At 37.9% G+C, this 25,009-nt stretch overlaps 1 protein-coding gene across 1 annotated transcript in view; it reads right to left on the minus strand.

Moving 5' to 3' along the window:
- Window positions 1–25,009, minus strand: part of TEC (tec protein tyrosine kinase) — a 122,635-nt gene that overhangs the window by 63,759 nt on the left and 33,867 nt on the right. Inside the window, exon 3 of the mRNA XM_043971048.1 lies at window positions 9,178–9,365. Coding sequence (XP_043826983.1) covers window positions 9,178–9,365 — 188 coding nt within the window. The remainder of the gene's footprint in view (window positions 1–9,177; window positions 9,366–25,009) is intronic.

Raw genomic sequence — 25,009 nt, forward strand, 5'->3', positions numbered from 1 at the left:
AAAATAGAAAAGTTGGCAGATTAGGGATGCAAGAGATGCAAGATGCAGAAGGAAATGAACATAGTAATATCATATTAAAAAAAAACATTCCCAACAACTATTAGGGTAAGGACTAACTATTCATCAGAAAAAAAGATCAGTGGGGAAAAAAGATCAGAAAATTGTAAAGCAGTCTGGCAGAAATAAAGATGAAACTATCATCTCACAGAATATGCCAAAATAAACTTCAAATGGATACATGACCTTGATTTTTAGTCACATCAGAAGCAAATTAGAGGAGATAGGAAGGAGATACCTTTCACTGCTATGGATAGAGGAAGAATTCTTGACCTAACAAAGGACAGAGAGGAACACAGAAGATAAAGTAGACATTCTGATTACGTAAAATTTAAAAGATTTTGCAAAAACAAAATCCATGCAGATAAAATTCTAAGGGAAACAGTTTGTTGGGGAGAAAATTTTGCAGCAGTGTTCTCTGATAAAGGTTTCATATCTAAGACACAGGGAACTGACTCAAATATATAATACTGAGAACCATTCCCCAGTAGATAAATGCTGAAAGGATATTAACATGCAATTCTAATAATAGGGCTACCAAAAAAAAAAAAAGAAATAGGATCATTGTAGCATTTTTAAAAAATAGAATGAGACAGAAAAGGACAACTTTAAACTAACATTAATCATTATATTCCTTTTTAAAAGCACACAATATATTATACAGATTTGTGGTATTATGTACATTCTTCCTTTTCTGTACTTTTTGTGTATATGGAAATGCTCATGTTTGATTATGTGTCAAGTACCTAACAAAAATATTTAAAATGTTAATTTTAAAAAACAAAACAAAATGTTCCTGCTTGGTAGTTTTTTGTCAAGTTCCAAATAACAGAAATAAAATAATTTAACTAAAATAAAGAAATAAACCACAGACACAAAAGCAGGACCAGGAAAACAGAGGACATACCAACACCAACCATATAAAAAGAAAAGCATATAGGAATGAAAGGAAAAATAATTATGATAGAGACTTAGAGAGAGTGACTTAAAAAGCTGGTATTTTATCTCTGAAATATATTTAAATGCAAATAGTTGTAAATCAAATTTAATCTATTGTGCTATTTCATATAATAATTTTAATATATTTACATGTTATTAAAAGATACAAGGAGAAATGTGGTTGTCAAACCCCAATGAAAATTAAAGAGTCCATCCAATTTGGTCTGCTTCTAGACTTATTCCCAGACAGACCAGTAAAACAAACAAACAAACAAACAAAAAGCCCGTAGTGAAACAGATATCTTCTCTCCATGACAAGAGATCACACTTTCAGTCAGGTTACCTTTTCCTGAACACCAGGGTTATCATGCCCATCTTCCCAACAACAGAAGCAGAGGCTACATCAGGTCTTGGAACCCCTCTGAGACATCACTGTAATCACCATCCTCTTACATACCACCATCCTCCCCCTTAAGCCACTATTCCAGATACTAATCTACCTATCTCTCCATATCTTATATCACTTTATAGGAGATTAGATACATTCTATACTGGTTTTCCAGCTATTCATATCCACAGCAGGAGTGTTTCCAAGGCAATGCCAGGCAAATTATATTCCCTTACTAGAGATCCCGGAACAGGTTAGTGTTTGAGATGCAGACTAGAAGAAACCACATGTCTTCTATTACCAGCTTCAGTTATGGAATCAAAGGTTCTGAAACTGAGCTGAGTAAGAACACATTAGTAAGGCAGTCTTTGTGGCAATCGGCTATCAGGTGCTATAGCTAGTAAAGGCTAATAAGAGTCAGCATCACAAAAATCAACAGAGCTCTGATGGAATTGGGTTGACAATGTTCATGTGGGAGAGGTGAGATGTAAAGGTATCACTCAGATGCCTGGGAATGGCACCAAGGCAAACCGACTGGCTACACAGGCCTGTTTCAAAGGTTTTAAAACTAAGCCAATCCAGGAGCAGTTAGGTGGCGCAGGGGATAGAGCACCGGCCCTGGAGTCAGGAGTACCTGAGTTCAAATCTGGCCTCAGACACTTAACACCTACTAGCTGTGTGACCCTGGGCAAGTCACTTAACCCCAATTGCCTCACTTTAAAAAAAAAAACTAAGCCAATCCAAATAATTGGTAATTACTCTGTTTCCTCCAAAGAGTCCTAGACTTGCAAAGGCTGTCATACTAACTTCCCTTGTAAGCTATCTCCAAAAGGAATCTGGATATCAGAGCCCAAGTTCTCCCATAGTATTGATCATCTGGGGGAGATGGGAGGAAGTAGGGGAGGGGAGTGTGATACTAGGAGATAGTTAGACACCAGTGATCTTACTGGCTCAACCTGGAGCCATGATCTACCCTGCCTCCATCTAATTTGTAGGCCGAGTATTAGGGTATTAATGAGTCAATGAAAGTAGAGGGATGGAGTGGGGGAAAATCATAATAGCAATGGAGCTCAGCAAAGGGTTCTCAGTATCTTTGGAGCCAGAAACAATAGTTCTTATTTTATAACCTTACTCTACTAAAACTAGGAAAAGAGTTGTCACTTCTTGTGGGATAGAGGGGTTACTTTTATAATTTGTTTCAAGAAATATTAGTTACCCACAACATAAAGACAAAAACAATAGCCTCTGTCCTTAAGGTAATTGCATGGGATTTGTACCATAATAAAAAAAAATCTAAGACAACCTACAACTCCAGTCTTGTTTCATTTTATTCCCTTTCATGCCCTCTGCATTATTGCCAAATGATCATTAGCATCTCCCATTTCCATGCATCTGTACAGGTCATTCCTCATGCCAGAAATGCATCTCCATCATTCTTTCATCACCCTCTTCTTTCTAGCCTCAATCACTGAATGGGTGTTGTTTCAAAAAAACTGAGACCTGGGAAAGACCTTAGCTTTAAAATGCCAAGGTCTCCCACTGTATCCAAGGTCATCTCCAGTCATCCTCAGTCATCCTGATCTATGTCTTGCCACTGGACTCAGATGCAAACTCTTTGAGGACACAAACCATGTCACTTTTCATTTTTCTAAGTCCAGCAGTGTGTTCACAAGACTGACAAGCAACCACATGGATTCAGTTTACCACACAGCGAAGACACTAAATATTTGTTGGATTGGATAACACATACCACAGTCTGCTTTCTAGCAGGGTTATTTGTATATATGTTGTGTCCCCTCTTCACTAAGTACCAAGTGTCTTATTCATCTTAGAATATGACAGGATCTATTCCAATACTTCAAAGCTTCTTCATCACCTGTAAAATGAGAAAGTTGAACTAGACAGCTTCTGAGTATCTTCTGGCACTAGACCTGTGATTCTGGTAGGAAAATCAAAAGAATCAAGTTGTTGAATGAATGGATTACATAGCCCTTTGTTAGATAAACAACAAGCAATATAATTGGACCTCTGCCAATTGCCCTATTGCTTTCTTATCATCATCACCATCTTTCACAAACACTTGGTATCCACAAACATTTATTCTATTGTGTGCAAAGTGATGGATATAAAAGAAAGGTAAGATATCCCTTGCCTTCCAAAATACATTTTTTCTCTAACTCTTCCTTTCTGTTCCCACTACATTCACCCTAGTCTAGATGCTCATTATGATCTACCTGTCCCATGGTTTTCAACCTCAGCTCCCTCCAATCCAACTTACACATTATGTTGTTACCAGAATAATCTTTTTTATGGAAAATTCTAAACCTGTGATTCCTCTGTTCAAAATCATTCATTCCATTGGGGCAGCTAGGTGGTGCTGTGGATAGAGCGCTGGCCCCGGATTCAGGAGGACCTGAGTTCAAATCTGACCTCAGACACTTGACACTCACTAGCTGTGTGACCCAGGGCAAGTCACTTAACCCTCATTGCCCACCAAAAAAAATCATTCCATGGTTTTGAAGCTTTGCCACATTGCTTAGCTTAAAAAAAAAACATACGCCAGAACTTATATATCTAAATGATCATCCCTTGAAATTTATTTCATTGTTGGGAGCAGATGGGAGAAGAATAAGTATTTATTATAATGATGTTCAAAATCTTTTTCAAATGCTTTTTTGAGAACTGCCAGCATAGGCGTGAATTCCTAGATATATGGAATATTCTTCTGAATATGCTCAATTTTGTCCTTTATGGATAAATCCGATTTTTGGAAATGGCCCAAAGTAATCAAAAGCCATGTCTAGTGAATAGGATAAGGGAGCAAACTAGTCAATAGTTTGTGGTATAAAATGAAATGCTATATAAAGAAACACTACTGCATTTCTCTTGTAATGTATAAACAGGCTCTGAAGGTCATTACAAATGAAAAGTACCAGGGAGAGCTAGGTGGCGCAGTGGATAAAGCACCAGCCCTAGATTCAGGAGGACCTGAGTTCAAGTCCAGCCTCAGACACTTGGCACTTGCTAACTGTGTGACCCTGGACAAGTCACTTAACCCTCATTAGCCTGCAAAAAAAAAAAGTTCCAAAAAATGTCTTGGATAAAACAGCACTATTGTAATTAATATGTGTATAGAGTCCCAAAAAGATTTGGTAAGCACCTAAACTTTTATCGAATTGAATAAACCAATTGCACTATTGATGCAGACTAACAAACATTTATTAATTTACCTTAAATTAGTAGATGTGACATATGAAAGAGAATCAGATATAACATAATAACACTTTTAAACACAAGGGTAACAAGAAGTTATTTAAAATTAGAAAAGAAGAAAGCAATAAGTCAGGAGTAGAAAAGGAGAAAAAAATCTAAAAAGAGAAGTGGATGGGGCAGCTAGTTGGTACAGTGGATAGAGCACTGGCCCTAGATTCAGGAGGACCTGAGTTCAAATCCAGCCTCGGACTTTCTGATGTGGAAATTGAAGCCCAGAGACTTGACTAACTTGGCTAAATCCATATAGCAATTCAGTGGCTGGGCTGGAGTCCAGAATCACGTTTTCTGACTCCAAGTCCCATTATGCCCTATACATTATACCATATAATGCCAGACCTCATTCAAACAAAGGAAGATCTGTTTAGTCCCAATATATTTTGTTCTGCTCAGACCACTTCAGTATTATATTAGTTCTTTGCATCATATTCAGGAAAGGATACTAGAATCACATCATGAAAGGGAAACAAAATAATAAGAGATGAAAAGCCATGCCACAGAAGTACTGGTTCAACAGTTTAGCCTGGAGAAGAGGTAACTGGAGATGAGATGGGGTGATAAAAAGAAAGGCCCATATCTGACAAAATCTCTATAGCAACCCTTTCTTGTGGTTGCAAAGAACTGGCAACAAAGTAGATGGCCATCAATTGGGAAATGGCTAAACAAGATGTGGCACCTAAATGTAATGGAGTATTAGCATGTTGCAGGAAATGGTGAATATAACGAAACATGTAAAGACTTAAATGAACAATTACAAAGTGAAGTAAGTAGAACCGAGAAGAGAATATACACAGTATAACTAGATTTTTTTAATTGAAAGTGATCACTGCAAAATTGCAAAAGTTCATGGCCCCCCAGTAAGAAACATAAGAAAACATGTCCCCCAACTCCTCTGCAGAAATAGGGAATCTCTGGTTGTAGAATATCACACAGGTTGTCAAATTTTTTCACCATATCAATTGGCTTGGCTTATTTTTTCCCTATTTCTTTTTGCTTTAAACAAAATTCTTTGTCATATAGAATGGTTCTCTTGTAAGGGGGAGAGGGAGAGGAAAGGATGCAAGAGGAAATTTAGGCAATGTAAAAACAAAAGACATCAACCATCTGTACAATGATTCCAACAATGTAAGCAAAGAAAACAGGAAAATAAAGCTGAAAACTTAATTCTGATTCCTAATGTAATTCATAGAATAGAGATAATGAAAGACAAGCCAACCTCTTCTTTAGATAAGAAGGGGTCTACAGTTGAGGAATGCGGCATAAGCTACATGTGATTTTTTATTATTGATGGATTTTACTGCAAGGTCTTTGTCACAAAGAAAGATTTACTCTTGGGTGAAGGAGGGAATGTCATATCCAGAAATGACATCCAAAAACATGAAACCAAAAAAAATTTTAGACCTTAATTTTTTGTATTTTAGGCTAGCTTTGTGACTTTGGGTACAATTTTTTAAGTTTTCAGGGCCTCAGTTTCTTTATCTATTAAATGGGAGGATTGGTCAGACTATAATTCAGGTCTAATACTGAGAAATAGTTAACAAAATAAATAAGAATACAATGGAACATAAATCATGTTGACAGATGGTTTTCTAAGCCCATGGGGGGCGGTCTGTAGGGATCCTTATGCATGCTTTAGCGGCCATTTCTATTCAAGTTTGATACCACTGGTCTACTTGATTTTTAAGGTCCCTTCCAGGTGTAAATCCATGATCTCAATGTGTCTTTGATTCAACAGACACTCACAGAATTATATATATATATATATTTTTTTATGTAAGGGTAGAATAATAAGTTGTGAGGGCTGCAGGTATGAACCAAACAGTGATGAGATTCAGCAAATATGATCTAGAGATAATCCATCTAATCTATATGGCAGGGAGGATGATGGGGGTGATGGAGAAATACCACCAAAGTTCACCCAGGCAGTGCTGATTCACTCCAGGCCAGTCTGGCCCCAACAGAGAACCACTAGAAACCCCTTGAAATCTCAGCCCTGATCTTATGCCCTCCATAGCTTTCCACAGCTAGCCCAAGAACAAACTTACTGAAGCAGTGACCAGCCTATCCCCCTCAAACTCAGCCTGAGGAATCCCATGAGAACCTTAGCCTTCCCAGGGTACAAAATACATGTTGAGACAGTCTCTCACAATTTCTCTCAACCTTTGGCTAGGCTTGTCCCTGTACAGATGAGAATCAAGGATTCTACTCTCAAATGTCACTGTCAGTCATGAAATTGTACATAAACAAGACACTATTGTTGTTGATGATGATGACAGCCATGTTGGTCTATTTCTATTCAACTAGAATAAAGCCTTAGATTGAAAGCAACTGTCTAATACAAACCCTCCACTTTATAGGTAAGGAAACTTGTACATGACCTGTACAAGGTCATTCAGCAAGTTAATGGCAGAATCAAGACTAAAAACCCAGTTCTCCTGACTTCCATCACTCTCTTTCTACCTCACTGACAGAGAAAAATATAATTAATACCGATGCATCCATGTTTTCTCACTCTGTATTCTTTCAATGTTTCCATCACCATCCCTTGCTTCGCCTTTCACCTCTCCATCTCTTTGCTTTCTGTTCCTTTGAAGGGGGTTTCTACAAAGTCTCAGAAGATCCAGAAGCCATTCAGCAGTTGCATAATTTAAAAAAAACCCACAGATGCACATTTGCATATTATTCATGTCAAAGCTAGCAGAAGCCCCCTTCTGTTCCTGCTTTCTGAAATATACAGCTAACATTTCTATAGTTCTCTAAGGTTTACAAAATGCTGTAACATACATTGTATCATTTGATCTTCACAATAACTGAGTGAGTTAGATGCTAATATCATCACCATCTTATTAGCCCAACCTCAGATGAGGAAACTGATGGTGAAATGAGTTAAGTGACTTACCCAGGGTCACACAGCTAGTCAATATCTGAGGTAATTTGAACTCTGGTTTTCCTGGCTCCAAGTCAAGCACTCAACCTCTGAATCACCTAGTTCCTTACTGTTCCCCAGATTAATTCCTTTTCCTTTGATGACCTCAGCCACAACTCCTAAACAGCCCAATACAAACTCAAGGGTTGGACTGTCCCTACCTAAACAGCTTCTGTAAGAGCTAAACAACACCAGTTATGAATTCTCTGGTGTTCTTTGAAGTATAATCTAAGATCTGTTGATAGGAACAACATAAAACTGGCCATTCAGACTGCCAGTAAGATCCTTTTTAAACTCACTCAACGATGCAAAAATGTGAGCTCATTAGTAACCATGTGATTGAAAAGCCTGTCCTATAAGGGAAAACACAAGATGAAAAACTTACTGTTTGAAAATGGAAGGCTGGCTTTGCAATACCAGAGTTTGAGGAAACAGCCTGGCTGAATGGTTGATCACCCAGGCTTGGATTTCACCATTTAAACACACACACACAATATAACTGGCAAGTAAGTAGTATTACTTTCTTTTAGTTAAGGGGTTAAGAGAAGCAGGGGTGAGGATGATGAAAGGGGATGAGGTGTATCACTTTGTCCAAAATTCTGGTTAACTAAAAATTGCATTTACCAATTTAATATCATCCTATACTTGGTTGCTATGAGGCAACTGGAAATTACCTTCTGGGGTAACCCGGTTTACAAAAGCAATGACAGAAATGCAAATCCAGAGCTGCCTCTGGATGACATAGGAAGAGGGAAGAGACAGAATTTTTGGAAGAGGTGGGGTGTACAGTCACTAGAGCACTTTTCCATGGGCCTTTCCAGTGGGGTGAAAGAGATGGCCAGAAACTGGAGTACTTGAAATGCCAGTACCTGCTGCCACACCCTCTTTCCTATGGCATAATGGTAGGTAGGGCTTCCCAGTTGCCTCCAGGTTAATATGGGCTTCAAGTGAGAAGCAAGTTGGCTCCTCATCACACACACAAAAAAGGTTGCAGGCCCTGTTTTTCAGGTAAGCGATTCATCGTACCCTCAGTGACCATTCAGATTTAAGAAATCTCTCTTTAACAGTGCACAAATAGTAGGTTATCAGGATCAAAACACTAACAATTAACACACATTAAAGAGTGTCACGATGAATAAAGCAGCATTCTATGAAAGCCCTATCCACCACAGAAGCATGTAATAAATTACTTGATAACTTGAATTGTTATAAGCGTTTTATTTAATGGAACAATGCAACAGACTTGAGTAAAACTCTATCACACCCAAGACCTACTCAAAAAGATTCAGGACTGGAATTTTTTATTAACACATCTATTTAATTTCATAGGTATAGGGAGTTCCTAGTGAGTAACTTCCTTTATCAATGCACACTCACACCTTCTAGGCACCTTCTAGTCACAGAGAGTCACCTGGAACACAGAGATACTATTGTGACTTGTCCAGGTTCACATGGCCAATGTATGTCAGAGGCAGGACTGAAGCCCAGATCATTCTAACTTCCAGGCCAGCTCTCTATCCACTCTCTCAATGAGAATTTGACAGAACAACAATCACCAATATAGAAAGAGACAAAGTAAATGCTAATTGTTTCCTACCTCTGCTCGGCCTTCATAATAAGTCAACATAGACTTTGTTAGTACAAAAAGCCTCTCTTTGTAGTTTAAAGGTGAAGTCTTCTTTTTCTGCTGGGACCTTTTAATAAGAATCTCTTCAAGAAGAGTGTTATAATTCATCTCGGTCATCTGATTACTCCTCTTTCTTCTGCCATTGAAAATCCAATCTTCTAAATAGAGAAAACAGAAAGTTGAAGAAAGTTAAGCTTTAATTTTCCAGAATTTCTGGTAAAATGGACCTTTTCCTTACCATAAAATAAAGAAAGCAGTCATCTCAAACTTAACATTTAATGCCTGTGTTGGATTTACAATACTCATCTATTTTCAGTCTGAAAATTTTCTTCATTTCTCTTCTCAAAAAATTTGTAAATCTAATTGCATCTCTGTTTGAATAAATGGCTGTTTAATATGCTGGGAGGGGAGAGAAAAGATGGGTCTTTTATGAAAGCAACCCAGCTTTGAAATCACTCGTGAACACAACAGACAGATCTTATTTTATGTCATAGATTCCATCTGGTGAAGCCTATAGACCCCTTCTCAGAATAACATTATTAAATAGATAAAATAAAATGCACAGGATTATAAAGAAGCTACTCATCAAAATATTTTTAAAAACAAGTTAATGATGCTCTAAATCTTTACTGATTAGAAAATGCAAATTAAAACAACTCTTGCGGTACCACCTCATACCTATCAGATTGGCTATTTTGACAGAAAAGGAAAATGACAAATTTTGGAGGAGATGTCTGAAAACTGGGATACAAATACACTGTTGGCAGAGTGGTGAACTGATCTAGCCATTCTAGAAAACAATTCAGAACTTATGTCATTAGGGCTATAAAACTGTGCATATCCTTTGATCCAGCAATACCACTACTAGATCTGCATCCCAAAGAGATTTTTTTAAAAAGGGGAAAGGATCTATATGTAAAAAATATTTATAGCAGCTTTTTGTGGTCGCAAATAATTGGCAATCAAAGGGATGCACATCAATTGAGGAATAGCTGAACAAGTTGTGGTATATGATTGTGATGGAATGCTATTGTGCTATAAGAAATGACAACCAGGATAGTTTCAGAAAAACCTGGAAAGACTTGGATGAACTGATGCAAATGAAGTGAGCAGAACCAGGAGAACATTGTACACGCAGCAATACTGTACAATGATCAATTGTGAATAACTTAGCTATTCGCAACAATACAAAGATCCAAGACAATTCCAAAGAACTTATGATGAAAAATGCTATCCACCTCCAGAGAAAGAACTTATGTAGTCTGAATGCAGATCTAAGTATACTATTTATTGCTTTTTGTATTTCTGTATTTTTTTTGGTCTATGTTTTCTTTCGCAACATGATTAAAATGGAAATGTTTTGCATGACTGCATACATGTAACCTATATCAAACTGTTTGCCATCTTAGAGAAGGCGGGGAGAGAATTTGGAACTTATATTTTTTTAAAACAAATATTAAAATTTGTTTTTACAGGTAATTGGAAAAAATAAAATATTATAAGAGGTGCCAAAAAAAGTTAATGAACCTCCTCCCCAAGTTAAGAATCTTTGGCAAAGAATGAAATTATAATTACATTACAATTGGCATCCTAGCAGAGTATCTTTCACATAAATGGAATTCAATAAATGTGACTGAATTAAGTGAATGAGTTAATTTGCCTTCTATTCTAACCTGTCCTCTTTCCAGACCCAGGCATTCCTGAAGAAAAGAAAAGCAGAATTACCCCCACTGATTATCTTTCCCTATATCCTTGGACAGTCATGCACTTCTGCTTTCTGGACAGAGATGGAGAACTATGAGTATGGAATATGTCTGTTAGTTTTGATGAACTTTTAAAAAATTCTTTGTTATAAGAGATGGCTCCCTGGAAGCAGGAAAGAAAAAGTGGAACACATTAGAAAATATAGGTTATTTTCCTGTAATGCTATTTTCCTGGCTCCTCTCATTTACTTTATATCATTTCATATCAATTCATGTCTTTTCATATAAAATATAAAAACAAGAAAAACCAATAAAAATATAAAGGATCAGTTTTGAGGGATAGTCATCTCTGGAGATAGCTCCCCTGATTTTTATAGAATATAATGCCATTCTTTTTTTTTTTTTTTTTTGGTGAGGTAATTGGGGTTAAGTGACTTGCCCAGGATCACACAGCTAGTAAGTGTCAAGTGTCTGAGGTCGGATTTGAACTCAGGTCCTCCTGAATCCAGGGCTGGTGCTCTATCCACTGTACCACCTAGTTGCCCCTTATAATGCCATTCTTTAAGAAACTTACAGCAGGTAACAAGTAATATTCTTAGTATCTCTCTACAGATACAAAGGTGAGCAGAAAATAGGTATTATTATCATTATGAGTTAAAACCTATTGAACAATCACTGAAGAACACGAAGGTAACAAGAGATGGGAATGCAACAGGTAATGTCTAGAGGGAAATTAGCTTAGTGAGAATCAGGTTTCTCAAGTTTGAAGAAGGCTTGTATGTAGAATTAGATTGCAAGTTCCTCCAATAGACTTTAAGCTCCTCAAGGGCAAGGGCTTTCTTTTGTCTCTTTATGTATCCCCAGAACTTAGCATAGTGCCTGTCACATAGCAAATGCTTAATAAATGTTGACTGATTAATAGAAGTGGTATAGGTATACTGATGTAGGAGAAGGGATACCCTGTCCCACTGTGTCCACAGTGGTGGGTTTTCCTCAAGATAAGAAGCAGCCTATGATGGGGAATTAAAAAAAAAACCCAGGAGCAGACATGTCCCCATACATAAAGATGTCCATTTTGAGGAAATGAGAAAATTTCAAGTTGCCCAAGTTATAAATAGGTTCCTATGAGAAGAGTGGGATGACTATCCTTCTCCAAAGAAAATGGGTTCTTCCAAGATATCCTAGAGCATCATATTCATTTAGACAATGAAACCACCTTCCTCCAATATGCCACCAGATTTGTCCTTAACTAAAAGTACTGCCCACCCCAATGAACAGAACTAATTCAGGTCCTATGGGCCTGTCACCAATAGTAACCCAATTAAAGAGTTCAGACTCCTCCAGAGCATCACACCAATGTGTCATGATGAGGTAGCTGTAATGATGCAGCATCACAATGTGATGCAAGTACACCATTCTTTTGTTGTATCATCAGTACAGTCATTTAGTGTAATATTACTCACGAACATTTAAGTGCTAGTGTTTTGAGTTGGCATGATGTCAACTAGAAAAGAAAATGAGAACCCCAATGATGAAGTAGTTATTCAAAATGTTTGGGGGTCCTTGGTATCTAAGGATGGTTTGGTTTGGTTTTGGTCTAAACCTGCGATTTTATTGCTCTATAGATTTTTACTGGTGAGAAAACTCTCTCTAAGGAAGTAGCTTTACAAAGATCACATAATTTATAGTCTTGGATAGTTACCTGGGGCACTAAGAAGTTAATTGATATACCCAGAGTTACAACCAGTATATGCCAGAGTTAGAACTTGAACCCAAGTTTCTGACTCTAAGTCCAACTTTTTATCCACTATGCATTTTGGCTCCCTATGAGTTCATATAGGGAAGCAAAAGTCACCATAATCTGCAAATATTCACTAATGAACTAAAACTTGTGAATAGCATCTCACCACCCATCATGTCAATGTTTTATCTCTTGATCAGTCTCCCAGTGATTTTTCCAACAATGACCCTTTTCAATTTTCTACTGCAAAAGCTAAACGTATAGTTAAGGATGTTATTTTGTCCTATCATGAAAAATTATGCTCCAAAAATCAATAATTGATTTATCCTCTGTTCATTTAAAAATTACTATATAATTAGAATAAGACCAAAATTGTGTTAAATATTAGATAAAATGAACTTATTTTCATGATCTTTAACTTCATTTTTTTTCCAAGATAAAGGTCCAATCAAACTTTCCTCCCTACTATTCACCATATTTAAAGTGGATTCATTTATTGGCAGCTAGGTGGCTCAGTGGATAAAGCACCAGCCCTGGATTCAGGAGGACCTGAGTTCAAGTCCGGCCTCAGACACTTGACACTTACTAGCTGTGTGACCCTGGGCAGGTCACTTAATCCTCATTGCCCTGCAAAACAAACAAACAAACAAACAAAAAACTAAAGTGGATTCATTTTAAGTGTTCTTTTTTGGTATCAATTATATTTTGGATAACAAAGACTTCCTATGTGTGAATTATGCAAATAGACTGACTCAAATCAGTCCTATAATGTTTTAATCTATTGACTTGTTTTTTCATGTATTCAACATTCAACAGGCAACCTAACCAAGAAGGTGTAACCACTCCATGACTGATCAACCTAAACTAACTAGGAGAAAAATTATAGGTGGCCATAGTATACAGGCCATTACCATTGAAAAAGGTAAATCTAAAAATCATGGACCTAGAGAGAAGTTACATGAGTAGGAAAGAGCTCCTGAGAGACTAATTAGACTGGAAATTTTAAACAATGTTTACAGGGATAAATCGGGAAGTTACGAAGTAGTCCAAGAGCAGCCAGAACAATAACAGTAATAGCTGACATTTCTATAAGCATCTTGAAATTTGCAAAGTGCTTTAAAATCTCATTTCATCCTTATAAGAACCTTATGGATGTAGGTGACATTATCATTCCATTTTATGGATAAGGAAACTAAGGCAAAGAAAAATTAAGTGACTTGTCCAGGATCACACAGCTAGGAAGCATCTTAGTCTATCAGCTTCTTGATTCAAAGCTCAGTGCTTTATCTACTATGTCACTCTGTCTCTCTGAAGGTGGTTGTGTAGGGTATTGGGCAAAAGCAGGGATCTCTGGGGCTGGTAGCCACCCACTAAGTTCAACTCAGAAATTTTTGGATCCCTGCAGCCCTACCTTAAAAAAAAAAACTTGTCAATTTGGCAGAAGACCTTCAGTGGAGTGTCCCAAGGATCTCTGGTCAGTCCAATGCCACTTAAGACTTGTCATCAATGAAGTAGATAATTAATAAATGATATTGCTCAACAGATGTGCTGAGGAGATAATGCTGAGAGGGATAGCAAAAATACTGGATAATGAAATCAAAACTCAGAAAGATATTGACAATACAACATGGATCAAAACTAATTTGATGAAATTTAATAAAGTAGCCGGGCCCCCCAAAATCAAGGATTTTTTAAAAGGACTTAATGTGAGTCAACAGTGCAACATGGCAGGCAAAAAACTGAATTCAAGTCAACAAGCATTAAGTGCTTACTATGAACCAAGCACTGTGATAAACACTGGGGATTAAAACAGTCCATGCTCTCAAAGAGTTCACAGTCTAATGGGAAAATTCAAACTTAGGCTTCATTAAGAGAGACATGGTGTCTAAGATGAATTCCTCTCCTGGACCACATCTAAGCTACTGTGTCCAGATTACAGGACCACATTCAGAGAAGGGTTTGATATGTTTGAAAAGGCAACAATGATGAAGAATCTTAAGTTCATATCATAATGATGATTAATTTGAGCAACTGAGGGATATTTAGCCTAGAGAAGGCAAGAAAGATTGTCTCCAAGTATTTGAAGAGGTGGTATAGGTAAAAAGGAATTATCTGGGACCCACAGGGTACCTAAAGAAAAGTAGGTAGAGTTGACAAATACTCAGATTTAGGCTTGATATAAAGAAAAACTTCCTAATAAATGGAGTTATCCAAAAGTGGGATAGGTTGCCTAGAAAGCCAAGGGTTTACATCGTACAGAAAGTCTTTAAGCAAAGACTAGATGACCATGTAAATTTTATTGTAGAGAGAATTCTTTTTCAGGTGTGAGTTGGTCCAGATGAATCTTAGAGAATTCAAGGTCCTTCCTAACACTATGATTCTGTGAAAACGTTTCATGTCCCATCACTTCATTTACTCTTAAATACCTTACTCAATCAGCTCATTTACAGACACTTTTCGAAGTGTTACCTTGTCTATGTTATTATCTCCCCCCGCCCTTTGGCTGTAATAAACCTGTCCCTTTCTTTAGGAAGACTTTTATTCCTGCAGGCAGCATCCAAAACTGTACTAGGCACTGTCCGAAGGGCTAAGGACAGAAACAAAGGCAAACCCCAGTCCCTTCTCTGAAACTGCCTTTCCTAATCCTCCCCGCTACTGCTAGTGCCTTCACTCTGAGATTACCTCCCCATTTATACTGTATAAATCTTGTATGTACGTGTCATCTTCCCCATTAGAATGTTGCTAGGCAACTGAATCTACATATCAGGGAGGCAACTAAGTGACGTTTTGGTGTAATATTTTCTATTCAGTTCATGTCACTACTTTTTCCTTTCAATCTTTCAGATTTATTTATCAACATAATAAAAGGACCAGCTCCTCTGCATTTGTATTTTATTTACCTAGATTCATTAAAACAAAGAGAGTAGAAAGGGAACTTGGATATAACCCCCTCATTATATAGATGGAAAATCTACTTTTGTTTTAACCAAAATTGATCAGTATTCCTTTAGAAGACTTTGAAAAATGCTACATTACAAAATATAACCTTATTACCTTGAGACCAAAAATCTTCCCATAGGGAAATATCTCCAATTTTACAATTAAAACCTATCCCAAAACAAATGGGATTTCGTGATTTGCTGACCAACTTTTCAAGAATGCATCGATTCTATATGTAATGATGTCTTCCTTATAGAACGCTCCAAGAGTACATTAGTATATTCCCATAGCCCTTGAAGGTCGCTATTAATGTATAGAATCTCAAAGCATCAAAGAACAAAAAGGAAGGTTCAGAGGTCATTTAAGGCTAATCTCCCTCTTTTCAATAAAGCTATAGCAAATTGTCTAGGACCAAAAAAAAAATAGCTGGCATCTATATAGTGCTTTCAAGTTTACAAGCAACTTACATGCATTGTCTCATTTGATCATTGTAACAATCTTGTAAGGTAGGTACCGATGGTATTATTATCTCTATTTTATAAGATGAGGAAACTGAGGTTCAGAGCAGTTAAGTGATGGTCACACAAAACATTAAATATTTAACCTCTGAGCCTCAACTCCCTTCTATATAAGGTAAATTAGACTAAATTATCTCTAATGTTTCTTCTTAATTTGAAATTCTGTGATTTCCTTTAGAAAAAGATATATGACTGCTTTTCCCAGGAACTCACTCCAATCAGCCCTCACATTTCTTCCTTAATCTTCATCTTCCCTGTAAGATCCTTTTTGGTCCTGATTCTGTCACCTGGTACGTCAGCAAACAATATTAGCAATAACACCAACAAGGCATTTATATAGAGCTTTACAGTTTGTGAAGTGCCTACTTCCATTTTACAGATGAGGAAACAGATTTAGAGAGGTTAAGTGACTTGCCTATAGTCACACAGCTAATAAACTGAGTCAATTCGAATGCAAGTCTTGTTGACTCCAAGTTCAGTACTCTATCCACTATAACAGCTAGCTGTCCGCAGCTATCTCTCCCAGCTTTCTGTCATACACCAGTTTGATAAGCATATATCTATGCCTTTGTGGATGTTCAATTTATGATGATAGAATCCTAACTCTAGAATCAGAAGGAACATCAGAGGTCATCTAGTGCAACCACCTCATTTTGCACACGAGGAAACTTGAGGCTCAGGAAATGACTTGCCCAAGGTCACAAAGAAAGGCTGAATTAAATCCAGGTCTTCTGACTCCATACCCAGCACTCTTTTCTCTAACAAAGCACCAAACACCAATCCCTAGGATGCTCCACTGGAGAAATCTGCTACTAAGCCCATGGGTTTAGTAGCACTGAACCATTTATGAATATTATTTGAACCTAGTCATCTGACTAGTTCTGAGTCCACCTATATCTTCCTCACAATAATGAGACACTACCAAAGATATGCATGAGCGAGAAAAAAGCCAGGTCAGTCATATAGCAAGAGTGAAGGATGATAGATGGATACATGATGTGTTCCACAGAGTTAAGAAACTTAGAGAAAGGTCTCCCATATTCATGGTGGATCTTCTTTGGAGGATTTAGAGACATATAGGGATAACAGGCTGAAAGAAGGAAAAGGTACAGAGTAGATGTAATTTTCACTCCCTGAAGTACCCACATTGATGATATTAATAATCCCTTCAAAGATAGAGCAAAATAAAAATCAGAAAGTCACTAAATTAACCCTAGGAGTAATGGGAAAAAGGCATAAGATCATGGGAATCATAGATCTAGAGCTGAAAAGGATTTCAGAGGTCATCTCATATACCACCCTCACTCCCATTTTATGGATGAGGAAACTGAGGCCAGAGAGATTAAACAATTTGTCCAAAGTCACAAAGGTAATAAGTAAGTACAAAAGGCAGGATTTGAACTTAGGTATGTGACTCCAAAGCCAGTGCTCTTTCCCCTGTACCCCAGCGCCTCCTTATAGTTTGATAATTTATTGGAAGGCTAGGTAGAACAAAGGTTATTAGTACACTATCAGATACAGATTACCCCAGGATCCAGTGGTGATCTATCCCTCCCTGGTTACTGACACTGCTGTCTCTAAGGTGGGCTGTAGCTTGGGCAGCTTCCAGCTCACCCCCAAAATCATCATTGTCAGTGTCATACCTGGAAAGAACTGGAGACGGAATCCATAATTGGGAAGGGGAGGAGAAGGGAAGGTATGTTCTTAGGGCAGAAGGTTTTATGATGTTTTGTGGTGGGGAGTAACGCAGTCTGATCACCCTGGCGACATGAAGAGTAACAGCTGAGGTTGTACCCTAAAGGTGCAATTGGTATACTCCATCCGCCCTTTCAATTGTAGTAGATATATGAATTTTGACTTGGAGAATAGCAAACAGCCTAGAAATGTTCCAGGAAGTCCACAATAAGGGGAAGTGGGTACCACCTGATGATGATTATATTAAGGGCCCCAGTCACAGTTTATCATTTTTCCTTTTGATAACTGAGATGTTTCTCAGGGAGATTTGGAGAGGAGTTGAATCTCACATTTGACATTAGTACTAATACTCATGAATTACCAAAAGGTTCCCCAGTAGAATATTGTATGTGGTCCCTCTTCATTCTTGTCTCTGTGTCTCCAGCATATAGCAGGTGCTCAATAAATGTTTGCTGAACTGAACTGAGGTGAGCTGAGATGGAAAAGGCACAAGGGGATTGGACTAATAGAGCATGGGTCAGTACATAAAAAGTGCTGGATTTGGCATCAGGGGATCCAGGTGTAATTCCTAGTTTGGCCAATTAACTATATGTGTGGCCTTTGTCAAGTCTCTTCACCTTTATGGGCCTCAGTTTCCCCATCTACAAAATGAAAGGGTCAGAGGAGATGACTTCTAAGATTCATCTCAGCTCCACAGCTATGATCCTAGGAGCTCTAAAGTCTGTTCCCATTCTATTTCCTACAACTAGGATTAATGGAATAATCTAAGAGGCCAGAAACCCCCAGGGCAAGGCAAAGAGTACCATCTGTTATATTTGATAAGGAGGCAGGGTATCCACTTCAGTAGCACTAAAGAGATCATGATATTTGTCAGGAAGGGCAGGACAGTGACTATTAAGTCCAGGGCCCACAGTTAGTCTGCCAGTAGGCATCTATTAAATAGTTGTTATGTGCTAAGCACTGGGCTAAAAGCCATGGATAAAAAGAAAGGCAAAAACACAATCCCTAGGTTTCACATCCTAATGGGGAAGATGACACTTATGTATATACAAGACATATACGGTGTAAATGGGGAGGTAATCTCAGAGTGAAGGCACTAGCAGCGGGGCATGGGGGGAGGATTAGGAAAGGCAGTTTCAGAGAAGGGATTGGGGTTTGCCTTTGTTTCTGTCCTTAGCCCTTAGTACAGTGCCTAGTACATAGTAAATTAGGTGCCTAATAAATGCTTCCGGCATTTGACTTGACTTGGTCAGTGACACAGCTGGAGAGCATGAGGGGATTGGGATGTAATCTTTAACACCAAAAGAAGCTGTAATCAAGCAGGATCCATCAATGGGGGGGGGCAGCTAGGTGGCACAGTGGATAAAGCACTGGCCCTGGATTCAAGAGGACCTGAGTTCAAATCAAGCCTCAGACACTTGACACTTACTAGCTGTGTGACCCTGGGTAAGTCACTTAACCCTCATTGCCCTGGGGGGAAAATGAACCCAAGTGTGTAAGGATCCTGGAAAAACTTGACTGGCTAAAATGATAGTCTGGGTCTAACAGGATCAGTCAATCATTTGAGGTCAATAGAACAATTGATTATAAAATCAATCTAAAACTGCACTCCTCCTATTCTGCTTCTGCTTTCTCTACCAAATGATCTTCAAGCTAGGATATAAATAACAAATGAAACCCAAGATAAATGAGATGATATGAAACTACTTAGCTCCCCTGAATGAGTTTCAAGTCAGCAGGTCCAGATCAATTAAATCAAAAGGCAATAAAAGAGCCTGGTAAGACTGCCAAGTTTCAGTTGGTAATCATTGAAAAATTGTCAATAGAGGCACTGCAGGACTGGAAATGAGCAAATGTCTAAATTTCAAAAAAAGAAAAGAAAAATAAAGAAGAGTGCTTTCCCCAAACTATAAACACATTATTAAAGGAGCATTTTTGGAGAACTTTTAAAAAGAAAGCAAGAATCACTAAAAGCCAGCATGGGTTCATCAAGAATAGATCATACTAATCTAACCTCATTTCCATCTTTTTACAGAGTTCTAAACTGGTATATCAGAAAAAGTTCATAGTCAATATAGTTGCAGCTTAGCAAAACACTTCACAAAATCTCCCATGATATCCCTGTAAACAAGATGAAGAACCATGAGCAAGAAAATAGGAGAGTGAGGTGGGTTTTGTACTTAGTTGAATGACCTGACACAAAGAGTGTTGATTAATCAATCATTGTCAATATGAAGCAAATCCCCAGTGAAGTAAGAATAATAACTAGTATTTATAAATTGCCTACCATGTGCCAGGAACTGTGGTAAGCGTTTTGTGAATATTATCTCATTTGATCCTTACAACAACCCTTAGAGATAGGAAGGTGCTACTATTATCCCCATTTTCCAGTTGAGGAAACTAAGGCAAACAGAGGTTAAGTGATTTACCCAAGGTCACACTAGTAAGTCTATGTCAGTATTTGAAATCATGTCTTCCTGACTCCAGGCCCCAAACTCTATCCAATGGACAACCTAGCTGTGCCTAGAAAAATCTATCAAGTAGCAAAGGCTTTTGTCTTGACCCTATTCAAATGCTTGCTTATCAAATTTATCAATAATACTAAGTCTGGCAGGAACATGGTATGTTAGAAAGGACACTGAATTTGTAGTCAAAAGACCTGGGTTCAAATCTCAGCTCTACTAATTAGGACATATGCAGACCTTGGGCAAATCATTTAGCCTCTTAGCTCCAATTTCTTCATTTATTTTTTAAAAAGAGGCCAGATGATCTCCAAGTCTTGGCTTTAGTTTCTGTGGGTACTAGATAATAGCTAATACACTGGATAGTAGAATTGAGTTCCCAAAATCAAAACTTTTTACTAAGTAGAATCAGGAGCCAAATCTAAAAATAAAAAATCCAATAGGGATACATGTAAAGTGCTATGCTTGGATTTAAAAAAAAAAAACAGTCAAGTAGATTTGTTACACTCTCACAGTCCACATTTTAAGAAAGAAAGAAAGAAAGAAAGAAAGAAAGAAAGAAAGAAAGAAAGAAAGGAAGGAAGGAAGGAAGGAAGGAAGGAAGGAAGGAAGGAAGGAAGGAAGGAAGGAAGGAAGGAAGGAAGGAAGGAAGGAAGGAAGGAAGGAAGGAAGGAAGGAAGGAAGGAAGAAAAGATACTCACAATCTAGCTGAAGCACTTTTGTAGAAGAAAGCAACTAGGATGGTGGGAACATTCAAAAATCACACCTTAGCGGGGATCAGTTGAGAAAAATTGAGCATGTTTAGCATAGAGATGAAAAGACTTAAATGTGATATGGGAACTTCCTTTGAGTAAACAAATGGATTCTGTTTAGAAGAGGGATTAATCTTGTTTTGCTTGGCCCCAGCAAACCAAACTGGTAGCAATGCGTGGAAGTTGAGGAGACATGGATTTCAGCTTAATATGAAGAACAGCTTCCTAACAATTAAAATGGTTCAAAAGTGGACAAGACCTCCTATGGGCATGCTAGTGATCTCCCCATCACTGCAAATCTTCCCAAAGAGGCTCGATGTCCATATATATAGAATGTTGTAGAGAAGATTCTTGTCCAGCCAAGGACTTGACTAAAGGACTTGAAAGTTCCTTTTCAATTCTGAGATACCAGGCTACTGGTTTTTGGATTACCCAAACCCGTATCTACTCTCAGAAAGAGTCAAAAATAGATGTTTACACCTTTTATGTTCAATGACCAAAAAGAGACCCTAAGAACCATTTACTTATTTGAGGGGTTTTGGGTTACACTTTGAGTTTTGAGTTGTCTCCCTCTGTCCCAACACTGCATTAGAGAACGCCAGCATTTGATATAGATATATATGTGGAACCATACAATATATACTTCCATATATCAGTTCTTTCTCTGAAGGTAGCTAGCATTTTCCTTCATAAATCCTTCATAATTGACTTAAATGATCATAATACTTAGAATAGCTTGGTCATTCACAGTTATTCTTCAAACATCATTGCTATTACTGTATACAATGTTCACTTGTTTTTCAGTTGTGTGCAAATCTTCAGGACCCCATTTGGGGTTTTCTTGGCAAAGATAATTCTCCAACTCATTTTACAGATGAGGAGACTGAGGCAAACAGGGTTAAGTGACTTGCCCAGGGGGACACAGCTAGTAAGCAGCTGAAAGTGGATTTAAACTCATGAAGATAAGTCTTCCTGACTCCCTGCCCAGCTCTTTAGCCACTGCACTGCCTAGCTTTGGTTCTTCCCATTTCACTCTGCATTATTTCTTATAAGTCCTTCCATGTTTTTTGTTTTTATTAATTTCTTTTGCAGGGCAATGAGGGTTAAGTGACTTGCCCAGGGTCATACATATAATTAAATGTCAAGTGTCTGAGGCTGGATTTGAACTCAGGTCCTCCTGAGCCCAAGACCAGAGCTTTATCCACTGTGCCACCTAGTTGCCCCTCCGTGTTTTTTTCAAAGCCAACTTCCATCGCAATCATATACCTCAACTTATTCAGCCATTCCCTAGTTGGTGCACATCCCCTCAAGTTCTAATTCCTTATCTCCACAAAGGGAGCTGCTAGAAATATTTTAAAACATATAAGTTCTTTTCTTTTTTTTCCTGATCACCTTAGGAAACAGACCTAATACTGGTATTACTGGATCAGAGGATTCAAACAGTTTTATAACTCTTTGGGCATAATTCCAAATTGCTCTCCAAAATAGTTGGATCAGCACATAATTCCACCAACAGTGTATTACTGTCCCAATTATTCCGCATCCCCTCCATCATTTGTTATTTTCTCCATCTATAATTTTAGCCAGTCTGATAGGGGTAAAATGGTATCTCAAAGTCATTTTAACTCAGATTTCTTCAATCATGATTTAATGCATTTTATGTGATTATATATAGCTTTGATTTCTTTTTCAAAAACTGCTTATTCATATCCTTTGATCATTTATCAATTGAAAAATTATTTATTATTCTTATAAATTTGACAAAGTTCTCTATATATTTGAGATATGGGGCCTTTATTTGAGAAACTAGATAGAAAAAGTTTCCCCAATTTTCTGCTTTCCTTCTCATCTTGGCTACATTGGTTTTATTTTTATAAAACATTTTTTAAATGTAATGTAATCAGAATTATCCATTTTATATTATACAATGCTCTCTATCTCTTATTTATTCAGGAGAATTCTTTCCCAATATTCCACTTCAAACAACTTTAAAATAATGCCTCAAATCAAATTTTGGAGTGGCAAGGAAACAAAAGGTCAGATAGACAAGTTTATTCAGCATAAGACAACTTAGGTCTTTAGTAGAGGTCTGTAACACTGGGTTGGGTGCAGGCCCTCAATAGGACAGGAGCACCAGAAGAGGTCTTGGAGGTGGGACAACAGCAGGAAAGACAATAAGGGGGTTGAACAACTGGTCAGAAATAGATTACAAGGGACTATTTGCTGGCACTTGGGACAGGTGGCATTGATCGGTAACTCTATTGCCCATAGACAATTCTGGGTCACAGTTCTAAGGCAAAAGGAGTATTAATGATCAGTCAAAAGGGAGCAGGGCCCCTGGTCACAGTTCCAAGGTCAAGAGGAGCACTGATACTGTTGGCTGCAAGGGAGCAGGGGCCCTTCCTGGGAAAAGACCAGAACACAGACAAGTACAGCAGTGACCACACATCTCCCAGGATAACACCACTTTGGAAGTACAAAAAACTTGAAAATCCCCAAACCAGCTCTGCAAACAGCAGCATGAAAAAGCCTAAAGTTTGACACAGTGTTTCCCCACACCTAGGTGAAGAGAGTTCAACTTCAACATAAACTTCCAGGTCAAGAAATGGGCTGGGAAAATAAGAAAAACAAAAAAGGAACTTGACTATAAAAAGCTACTACAATGGCAGGAAAGACCAAGACAAAAACTTAGAATGCAGTTATCTCTTCCACATTGTAACTTTCCCCATCATGGTTTTCATGTGTCATGTGTTGGCATGAGAAATTAAATGGGAATTTTTTAGGAGTTTTGTGGAAGCCACAGAGACACATGAAGGCCAGCAGGTGACACAGAACCTATGACCAAATACTTAACCCAATTTTACAATAAGTTACTGGAAACATACCATAAAAGAAAAAGAAAAAATTCAGACTTTTTCTCTTATATGAAGGAACAAAAATTTTTATGCAGATTTTCCAGACTGTGGGGTGCTGTTCCCCTAACCCCTGAGATGTGGAAGGAATAACTGTAATGTGAAAACAGCTACAAGCAAAGTCTCATTGGACCCAAGTCCAGATAAGAATGGTAAAGGAAAAATTGGGAAAAGAAATGGGAAAGACACAAGACAATTATGAAGAGAATTAATAGCTGGGTAAAAGAGGTACGAAAAAATACTGAGCACTAGGCAAGTGGAAGCTAATGACTTTGTGAGATATTAAAAAGCAATAAAACAAAGTCAAAAGAATTCTTAAAATAGAAAAAAATGTTAACTATCTCATCAAGAAAACAACTGGAGACACCCCAGGCTGGTCACATGGAGGAGGAGTTTAGAGGACTGCCCCTTTGACTAAGAAGGGAGGAGTTTAGAGGGCTGCCCCTTTGACTATATTACATTCCAGTTGGCTAGTGTTTGGCGTCAGTGTCTTGGCATGAAGATTGTAACTGGGGAAGAAGGGCAGAGCCAGCCAGGTTAAGAGATAAAAGGGCTCCTGAGTCCCACACTCACCACCATTTCCATTAGGGAGCTGGCCCATTTGCACACAAATGTATAAATAAAGACCTCTGATACTTCTCCAAAAAGAAAAAAAAACAACTGAACTGGTAAGTTAAGGATAGATCATTTAAGAATTATTTGAATACCTGAACACCATGTCAAAAAAAAGAACCTAGACATTATATTTCAAGAAATTATCACCTGGGATCCCCTGTAGCTTGGGACAGTGCATCCTGGAAGCAGAGCTACACATTAAGAAGGAGTTAAAAGCTAAGAAATAGGCAGCCAAGATGAGCAAGCAGAGAAAGCAGCAGATCATTGAAAGTTTCTTTGGTGGCAAAGTAGAACAAAATACACCCTCAGAAGAAGATAATAACAAAGTCAAAGTTCCTACGTCCAAAGCTTCCAAGAAAAATATGAATTGGTCTCAGGCCATGGAAGTACTCAAAAAGGACTTTGAAAATAAAGTAAGAGAGGTAGAAGGGAAATTAAGAGAGGTAAAGGGAAAAATGGAAAGA

This window comes from Dromiciops gliroides, chromosome 6 (assembly GCF_019393635.1).
Source record: "Dromiciops gliroides isolate mDroGli1 chromosome 6, mDroGli1.pri, whole genome shotgun sequence".
NCBI lineage: Eukaryota > Metazoa > Chordata > Mammalia > Microbiotheria > Microbiotheriidae > Dromiciops > Dromiciops gliroides.